General features: G+C 35.1%; 1 protein-coding gene and 1 pseudogene across 1 annotated transcript; one reads left to right on the top strand and one right to left on the bottom strand.

Annotated features, from left to right (window-relative positions):
- Nucleotides 1–6265: 6265 nt before the first annotated feature.
- Nucleotides 6266–6820, top strand: LOC149234783 (uncharacterized). Its single transcript, XM_089368381.1, has one exon. It carries the CDS (start codon nt 6266–6268, stop codon nt 6818–6820), a length of 555 nt encoding a protein of 184 aa, XP_089224507.1.
- A 2364-nt stretch (nt 6821–9184) lies between these two features.
- LOC149234784 (AT-hook motif nuclear-localized protein 24 pseudogene) lies at nt 9185–10026 on the bottom strand (annotated as a pseudogene).
- Nucleotides 10027–10441: the final 415 nt, after the last annotated feature.

The following is a 10441-nucleotide window of genomic DNA, read 5'->3' on the forward strand; positions in this document are numbered from 1 at the left end:
ATATTTTGAGTATCATTTCTGTGTAATCATACATTGGAATGTAGGTATACGATGGCATTATCCAACTTTAAAATTGGGAACCTTCTATATTACTCACCACTGGAAAAGTGAATTTTGATTTTGGTTATATGGAAAGAAGGAAAGGTTAGAGCGAAGGTTCTCTATATGAAAAGAAATTTTGCGTAACACTTTTTTTTTTAATTGAATATTTTTAGACATATATCACAATGTAAAGGTTGTATTTTTAAACAAGTTTCCAAAATATAGGCCTGCTAAAGGACTAGGAAATATTGTTAAATTTCAAATAAGAGTTTGTAGGATTTTTTTTAATTGTGTAAAAATATATTTTATAGATAATTGCTAGAGATAATATGTTCATGTTGATATAATAGTTTGCCCAGCTATAGTATATTTGACAATTAATTTTGCAAAAAATCATGTCACAAAATATTCATTTAAAGGATTGAATAAATATTTAAAGGATTGAATATATATGTAATTGATGGTTTGAATTAGGCTACTATAAATATTCATTTAAAGGATTGAATATATATGTAAATGATGATTTGAATTAGGCTACTATATTATTGTATCTGGTTGTCATTTCTTAATATCTTACTATTTTCTCTTCAAAATTTGTATGTTTTGTAAGTGTTGGAATGGTTAGACTTTCAATAGATTAATGAGTGAATTATATTTTAGGTCTTTTTGTCAACATAATTTAGTTTTGATGAATATGAATGAACTTTCAACATTTAAATGACCAAAATAATTGTACAGATGAACTTACTTAAAGTATTTATTTATGTTAATATAAATTCTTCCATTATGAATTTATTGGGTACAATATTTCACTTTTAAAAAATTACATTACATGTGGCTTTTTAGGAATTGGGAAAATTATTTAAGGAATCAAATTTTACTCCATATCTTTGGATGATTTGTTCTTCGAATATGTTTTGCACTAACAAAACTTTATCATATTTTATTTTCTCCTTTAACAATAGTGTTTGCAATATTATATTTTTCATGAATAATAGCCTTAGTGTAATGTACAACAAGACATCATGAGTTGTTTTTACCAAGTTTAATTTCATTTATGTTATTTAACTATTAAACCTAATGGGCTTAAAATAGCTAGAACAAATATTGTTAATTATTATTTAAAAGACTTTGGACCAGATTATTAAAAGAATCAAAGAAACAGTTGAACAAACTTCTGAGAATAGTTACAACTTCTCCTTCACCCTTTTTCCTTAAAGGGAAAAGTGGGTAGAACTCCGAAGGGGTTGGAAGTGGAGGACTGTGTTGCATTCTTCCTTGAACTAGCAAACATAACCAGTGGGAAAGAAATTTGAGGTAACAAGTTGTGAGGTACGTGACTTGAGTCCGGACAACGTCCTAACGCCCAAGGTACCCAGTTGTTCCTTATTGGCAAAGGTGGAAGGGCTTGGATGGGAAACCTGGACGCAATTGTCAGTTCCGAGGCTGGGTGGTGAGATATTCCTATTATTTAATATATAAGTAATTAAATACAGATAAGTGATACTAACATGGTAATCATTGTCAGTAGAATAGTTTGAATGTTTACTGTAAATTGAGATAACATAGTAATAGTGAATGACCTATTACCTATAAGTAGATAGTTTGGAAATGGTTTAGCATAGATAATGATCATTCACTAATTTCTGAGTAGAATAGTAAGGCAAATAGATGATGCATCCTTTCCTAATGGATACTGATACACATATAGAGAACCATACAACTGTCAATTAGTAATCAATGTTGAGCTAATAAGGAAAATAGCATTACAGATGAATCTCAATTTAACATAGAAACACATAAGTATATAAACTGTGAAGCAGATGCCTATTCATTTTCTAATAGAAATAAATAAATAAATGATACGAATTGTAAACATATTCATATAGCAATATATATGCCTAAATACGAGAGCTTTGTTATACACATAATTTGCTTAAATTGTAGAAAGAAGTCAACTCAGCAAACCCTTCCCCATGCTTCTGGTTAATTAAATGATTTCTTTACAGTTCTTTACATACCTAGGATTTGAGCTGTAGACGGGTCCGTAAAGAACCCATCCATAGCCATGTACCCCATTTTCTTAAAACTAAATCATGAATTCTAATCATACTGATCACAAATATGTACGTAAAGCACTTTAAACAAAAATGAATGTCATAGCCTGCACAACGACTAAGAAGAAAATCATGCATAACAAATAACCCTCGGTAATCAACCAAATCCCAAATCTCAGCAACTGATTATACAACAATGAGGGTTTACATAAATAAACACCAAAAATTCATTAATAAGTCTGATATAATTATATTCCGTCGAATCCAATCCAATCGAAAAACATTTCACAAAATTACAATAAGTTTTGTCATATGCTCAACAGAGAATTGAACTATATTAATTCTAGGGGGCTAGTATGAGAAGAAATAAACCCAAAACCCTAATTAATATTACAATTCATGGTCTCGAACCCATCTTGGCTGAAGTTGCCACATCAAACAAATTACAACTCTTGAAACTGTCTGTCTCAAAGAGTGATTCTCTAAATCAAGGCACAATAAATGATTTTTCCAACACACTTGGAAGGAGTAGGAAGAAGTGGAGATTAGCACTGGAGATGTCCTCAACAATGCACAAACTAAACGAGTGTTTCGAACTAGACCCTGAGGTAATACCTGCACAACAAGAAACCATGAGGAAAAGACCACCTCTATAATAAATCGACAACAACATCAACCATGAAATGTAAGTAGGCTTACCTGTATGTGGGCTGGGAAGCCATTGAAGCTACAACCAGACTTGTATGGAACCGGACCACCTCAACAAGGAAAGAATTGGAAAATAATTGCAAGAAGAATCAACGATATTATCACAGTGGAATAGATGTTACCTCAGAACGTCAGAGCAATGATCCTTTCTTCAAGACCACTAAGGACTAGGTCGGGCTCTAAATTGCTGCCCAAAATGCTAGTAACCCGTTAAACAACTCTAGAACTATCATAACCCAACCTTAGTGGAAGAAACAAGGCATAATAGCATAATATGAGCAGAATGGGGACAAGGATGGCACCTCGAGTCTCAGAGGCGAATTAGCCGAAAAGTTTCATATGTTTGCCATGACAGAGTAGAGCATCGAAGCAAAGATTAACCAAATGAACTATCCCTTCTGCCAAAATAGACGACAAACCCTTCGGCCACGCTTAAACAATCAAGACCATCAATCGATGCCGATCGGATGATAGATAGATAGCTAGCCTAACTTCGGGATCCTTCCACGATAGGTTAGGTAAGGGCATTAACACCATCACAGGTGGCAAGGACGAGCACACATATTCCAGGCAAGAGGACACCTCGGGACACTGCGACTTTAATGGAAGGCATCCTACCCAATGACGATGAACGAGTGCGGGAAAAATACTAGCAGCAGTGGAATGTACCATGTAGGCTACCAGCGTGGTCATTTACTTTCCAACTCCACAGCTCCAACTCTAACCCAAATCACAATTTTTAACCCTTCATTACCATAACAATCATACAAGTCCATGTTATGATGGACCAAGGGGTAGACAAGGAATGAGTATTATAATGATTAATGCTTGTTAGATTAACGAAATAATATATATATATATATATATATAGGTAGGATGTTACACTTAGGTTGCTTTCTTCTTCTCATTTACTTTTCCATTCACATCAGACTCTTTATTTATGATTTTAATGAATTACAGAGTGAAATTGAGAAGTAAATAATTTAGTGACAATTTCACATTCTTAGTTCCTATTTTGAATTCTAACAACATCAACGCACTTGAACTCTACTAGTAATTTAAGATTGGTCTAAGCTTCCCTTCATCTTTAGGATGTTAAGACAGTGATTACCTTATAGGTACTTGAGGGTTTGAGGTACAAAGCCTAAATTCTAGATAGTTATTCAGAGATTTAATGATCTGAGGCAATATTTTGCTACTTTTTCTTATAGATTGGAAGAATTTTTTGTAGTACTCTTGTATCTTTTAATTTCAACTATTCATCATATCTCCTACTAGAGAATTCATCCAACTCCTCTCAATCATAGTAAAGTAGAGTTTATATATTGAACATTATATTATTCTACTGCTTGATAAAGGGATATTTAACTAAAATTTCATTTGAAAACCATTCTAGCATTTTCATATTGAGAAATAAGTAAGACATCTTCAATTTTGATTATATGTGAGCATATGATGAGCACAATAAAATAAGATCATGTATTTCCAGATTATGATGTGACATTATATTTCCTTATTTTTATATTAATTTTATGTAGATATACATTTAAAGTACACATCCTATTGTGCATAACCATTATTATAGTTAAACAATATCTCTATAAACAATAACTTTTAAATTTTTAAATTTATTATGAGTTTGAAAACTAAATTTAAAATATTTTTGGTTGTAATTTTTTATTTTACATTACATCCACCTATAACTAACAACTTTGCTTATTAAAAAAAATATTTCTTATTTTTTCTATATTAAATTTACAACTCAATTAAAAATGCTCAAAATTTTGTTATTCTCTCAATAGAATGTGAAAACCATTCCAGACAAAATAAACTCTACAAACCAATTAAAACTAAATTTAAAACTTTTGATAATTTTGTTATTGAACTACCTAATGCTAAGACCCCTTAAAACGTGAAGTTAATTTTTATTTTTTAAATCTGTGAGATCAAAACAAATAATACTTAGCATAAAATATTCTTCTTTTCCAATATACGATGTAAAAATCCATGCCATTTCCAATTAATTTTGAAAACATAGATATTATTTCACCCCTTAAAACGTGAAGTTAATTTTTATTTTTTAAATCTGTGAGATCAAAACAAATAATACTTCTTAGCATAAAATATTCTTCTTTTACAATATACGATGTAAAAATCCATGCCATTTCCAATTAATTTTGAAAACATAGATATTATTTCAATTTTTTTTTAATCTGTGACATCAAAACAAATAATACTTCTTAGCATAGAATATTCTTCATTTACGATATATGATGTAAAACTCCATCCCATTTCCAATTAATTTTGAGAACATAGATATTATTTCCTTAACTTACAAAAGAAAATTAACATGCAATCTCATTTAGGATACACTATCACAACCTAAACTCAATATATACATAAACATGGCTCTACTTGTTGAAAATGGGTGGACGACATTAAACGGCGAGAGAATTTGGCAACATATTATTAGAACTAAATATCTAAAAAATGACCAGGTGATAAGCTGGATTAATGTACGGGCTCCGGAAAAGGAGGAAACGCATATAAGGAGGAATATGGTGAAGGTAAAACATTGGCCATCGGGAAATTTTAGGTGGGAGGTAGGCCGAGGAGGAGGGTGGAGATTGGATTAGAATCCATAGAAGGTATGGCTGAAATAAATCCTCTATTTTTTCAATGGTTGAGTTCTTACGTAACAATAATATTTCTCATCTGAATTAAATTTATGTGGTGCACAATCCCATTTTGGTCTGAATGTATGGTTAGGGGCGGGGAAGATTGGTCTCAATGGGAGCAATAAAAAAACAAAAGGTCTGTTCTTCTAGGCACAAGTAATAAAAGGATGGAAGGATGCCATACCTCAATCAAAATCGCATAGAGAGCTTGGCCTTGAAGGAGAAATGGCTGCCCAATGGAATAGAATTGTATGGACAATGAAAAATGCAGGGTTTTATAAAACAGAGGACAGAGATTGCATTGATTGGCAGGTAAAGAAAGGCTGGTCCATTGTATTAGTGAGAGACATATATCTCTCCTTGATAGAACAGCGAAGAGAGACCTCCCGCAAACTTTTCCCATACTCTCTATGGAAGGTTAGTTGTCCTCTAAAAATTATAATGTTTTCGTGGCTAGTATATCATAATAAAAATCTTACATGGAAAAATTTGCAGAAAAGGAACTGGCAGGGGCTAGCCATATGCATAATCTGCTTTGCCAGCACAGAAGATAATTTCCACATTTTTTTAGAATGCCCACAATAATAGAGTTTATGGAAGCGAATGGCTTCTATTTTGGGTTTTCCTGAGACTTCACATCCATCCATAACAGATGCTTATGAATGGTGGGGTTCACAAAAATCAATTTGGCGTCACATTCCATTAACTGTCTTCTGGTTCATATTGAAGTGGAGAAACAAAAGGATATTCCAAAACAGTAAGGAGAGTTTTGGGCATATAATGGATAAGGTTATCCCTTTTTATTTCTCCGTACTCCAAAACATTCCTCAACAGATAAAACATCAATCGACAGTCTCAGACTCTCAACAACTCTTCTTCCCACGGGCTCATTTTGACGGTGCAGCAAAAAATGGCATATGCGCTTGTGGTGTTTTCATTGGTATATCAAGTGATCTCCAATACTACATGTATTGGAATGGTGGCAATGGGACCAATAACAAAGCTGAGGCCATGGCCCTGCATGGTCTGCTTCTATTCTGCACATTCATGGACATCGGCCCTATCAATGTATATGGTGACTCTAAAATAATCATAGATCACGTGAAAGGAAAACATAGTATAAAAAATGACAGCCTTACAGGATGGCTGGGCAGGATTACATCTCTATGGAAGCCTGATATATTCCCTATCTCACATATAAAACGTAAGCAAAATGAGCAAGCGGATGATCTTTCAAAGAAGGGAATGCAGTCTCCATACGGTAAGTGGAAACTGAGCATCTCTATGGAATCTTGTACATATGACATTCAGCCTTTCTCTATGCCGGGCATATAAGGTCGACAAAAATCTGGTATGCTACAAGCTCTTTTTTTCTGGAAAATATGTCAGATGGCCAGGTATCTCCATATTTTTAGAAGTCTTTTGAATATTTCTATGATGAAATGATCTCTATGCAGTCCAAAAATTTTGAATATCAACAATGAAAGATGTATAAAAGAAAATACTCTCAAAATAGGATGCATTTTCTGGGATAAAATCTCACCACATTTCTGTAAATACAAAACTGTTTTGAACATAATATAAATACCATACTACTTTTTCTTCTGAAAAAAAATATGTAAAAGTCAAATCTGAATCAAGGATTTTTATTCTAGTATTTTCAAGGTTTGGGATTGGGATGATAGAGCATTATGGATCCAAAAGGTGTGGAAGGTATGGAAATGGGATACCTTACTCAAATTGAAGTCATTTATTTGCTTGATAGAACATAATAGGATGTTAATATTGGAAAATTTATTGAGAAGAAGCTTTTATAGTCTTAGATAATGCAAATTATGCAAGGTTTAGTTGTAATATAAAAGACATATTTTCTCAAATTCAGATTTGTGGTCTGAGGGTGGTTTCGGGTTTTCCATATGTTAAAGATTTATGCCACTTACGGAGGTCTTTGATTAGAGATTGTCTCTCCTTATGGTTTAAGGATTATAAGAGGCATATGGGGCTACTTTTCTACATTATGTGGGGCATATGGGGGATTAGAAACACATGGACTTTTGAACAGGTCATGGAGAACTTTCGATATGGTGGTGGCCTATTACATGGAGAAAAGGCTTATGAGGGATAAGATATCTCGAAGAATTTTTCAATTCAAGGATATTTGGTTAAAATTTGTTGTGGACTATTTGATGGAGCTTCATCTTTCAAGGCATGTGCCAGAGGACATTTATAGTTTTAAAGCCTCGGCGCTTTTTTCATTTTAGGTCGTCCAGTAGAGTTGGTACTAATAACAGAGTGGAGCTCCTCGCTTTGTGGGGAGCCATTTTTGCGCTAAGTGCTTTGAAATGGAGGAGGTTGATATCCTTGGGAATTTTGAAGTCATCATTGGTTGGGTAGTGTGGAGATCTGTCTTTAATCTTCTATCACTATCTAATTAGATGAAGAAGATCAAATTAATGATCATTACATTGAAAATGACCTCTTTCTCTCACATATGTAAGGACCTCTTTCTCTCAAGGAGTGGATGGCTTCTTAAAAAAAAATGGTGCAACATGGATTTGGAGAAGATCAAGTTCACAAATTTCGAGAATGAAGTCATGCAATGATAGATTTGGAGAAGATCAAGTTCAAAAATTTCGAGAATGAAGTCATACAATGATAGATGTGGAGAAGATCAAGTTCACAAATTTTGAGAATGAAGTCATACAATGATAATGTTCAAATATATAAGGGATTCTTCCCTTTTTTTTGAGGTTTTGAATGAAAATGTATATGTAAATTTATTTAATAGTCCGAACTAAATCTCTTAAACATGTTATAGTTTAGAAATCACACAATATATAATGTTAATAACATCGGTCATAGCTGGGAGAAAATAGTAGATAAACCTACAATTCAATGTTAAACATGTTATAGTTTAGAAAGCACACAATCGATAATGTTAATGGATAGAGGTTTTGAATGAAAATGTATATGTAAAGTTATTTAATAGTCCGGACTAAATCTCTTAAACATGTTATAGTTCAGAAATCACACAATATATAATGTTAATGGATAATGCTAATAACATCATTCATAGCTGGGAGAAAATAGTAGATAGACCTACAATTCAATGTTAAACATGTTATAGTTTAGAAAGCACACAATCGATCATGTTAATGGATAATGTTAATAATATCCGTCATAGCTGGGAGAAAATAGTAGATAGACCTACGATTCAATGTAACTACTTTTCTTTTTAATAAAAGTAGTATGTGTTTTTCCTTCTGAAAACATAAAGACGGATCCCTTTTTTAATTGTCTCTGCATCTTGGATTACATCGATATAACCAGCTAAGAAAGCGACGACGGAGACTAGAATACATACATCGGTTGTTATTGTTTCTTCTATTTCTCTGTTACCTATAGAAACCTAATACAGCCCATTTAAATACTGCCAACGACTTATCCATTCGGCCATTTTCTCTTGTGAATCTTAATAGGAGCACTTCTTCCCGGAAGAACTTTGCAGCGCCTTCATCTTCTAGAACCATCCACATGTATAAGCCATAACAAAACCCTACCAGATAATCACTACAGAAATATCAGTATTGCAATCGATCATTTCAGTGGAGATATGATTTAGGGTCAGCGACTTTAAAAATAGATGACGGTTGAGCTATAATCTTTACCCACAACACTTACCTGTTTGTTGCCCGATAGCTCAACAAGGGGGAGGTCGGGCAGAGACCCCTGATGTATAGACGCGTTCACCTTGAAGAGGTACGCAGTTGGTAACAAAATTCGAAGGCACTTTGTACATGACGGGTGTATCGCTCCGTAGTTGAGCACAAAGGGGCGAGGACTGAGACTGGGTAGGCGGTGGCTGTTCCTCATCTAGCGGGAGGTGATGATAAGTAGCATCCATGAAGGAAGCCGCAACGATTATGACAGAACCAGAGGCCATCAGAGCACCCACAACGTTTCCCCGCACGACCTGTCCCTGCCCGCCGGCTAACTGTATCGTGAGGCCGGACGCCGCGGGAGGAGCGGGCGGCAGCAGAAAACCTCCCGACAATGAAAGAATCTGGAAGCGACCTCGTAGAGACATGACTGCACCTGGTGCCAGAGGTTGGCGGAAGGTAACATTGCTCACGATTCCGCTGCCGCTTAAAACACAGATGCCCTGTTGCCTCCTGCGGGCGAATGTGGCCACGCTCTCTCCCACGTCGCAGCCATCAGAGATCTCCAGCACATGGGGACGGAGGGCGTTAGGGTTTTCGTTTGTCATCATGAGAATGGAAGGCTTGGGCTTGTTCTTGGAGCCAGCAGGCCTGCCCCTCCGTCTCTTGGGGCCAACATCATCACCAAGCCGAGCTCCTTGGTTTTTCAGAATTTCTTTACATCTCCTTTTTCCTCGGCCGCTTTCTCCACTGCTCTGCTCCTCATCGGAAGTATACAGGGTCCAGTGGGGTTCCGGCATAGCAACACCTCACTTGCACGATTGCCAGCGATTGCTATTTATATAAACGAAATCCACTCCCCGAATTCAGATCCAAAACAAAGCAGAGGTTAGCTGTACATACGGGTCAATTAGAGCCGAACACAAAAAGAAGAAATATAGATATCGACGACGAGGGAATCGATCCCTCAGCTCGAGTTCTCAGTGGTGCAAAATGGCGAGAAAGGAAAAGATGCAGAGACACCGAAAGAGAAAAACGAGGTGAGGGAAGCGGTAGTGGAGCGTATTAAAGAGAGAATGGGAGGGAAAAGAGTCCGCATCGCTTGGTACTCCAATGAGGCAAGCTGGGGTGGTTATGGACCCTACCTTGTCTCATTCTCCGACAAATACATCAAAATTGGATTCTGTACGTTGGAACCCCAAAATACTTCAAAATTGGATTTTTTTACCTCGGAACCCCGTTAAAGTAAATGAATTTAATATTTTATGGGATATTTGCCAGGGAATTATTTTTAATG

Source organism: Pinus tabuliformis, chromosome 8 (assembly GCF_031772625.1).
Source record: "Pinus tabuliformis cultivar Carrire ecotype Pingquan chromosome 8, CPIR1, whole genome shotgun sequence".
Lineage (NCBI taxonomy): Eukaryota > Viridiplantae > Streptophyta > Pinopsida > Pinales > Pinaceae > Pinus > Pinus tabuliformis.

What these genes read in the sequence shown, in the direction of transcription:
- LOC149234783 (XM_089368381.1), top strand. Translation starts at nt 6,266, where the DNA reads ATGGATAAGGTTATCCCTTTTTATTTCTCCGTACTCCAAAACATTCCT.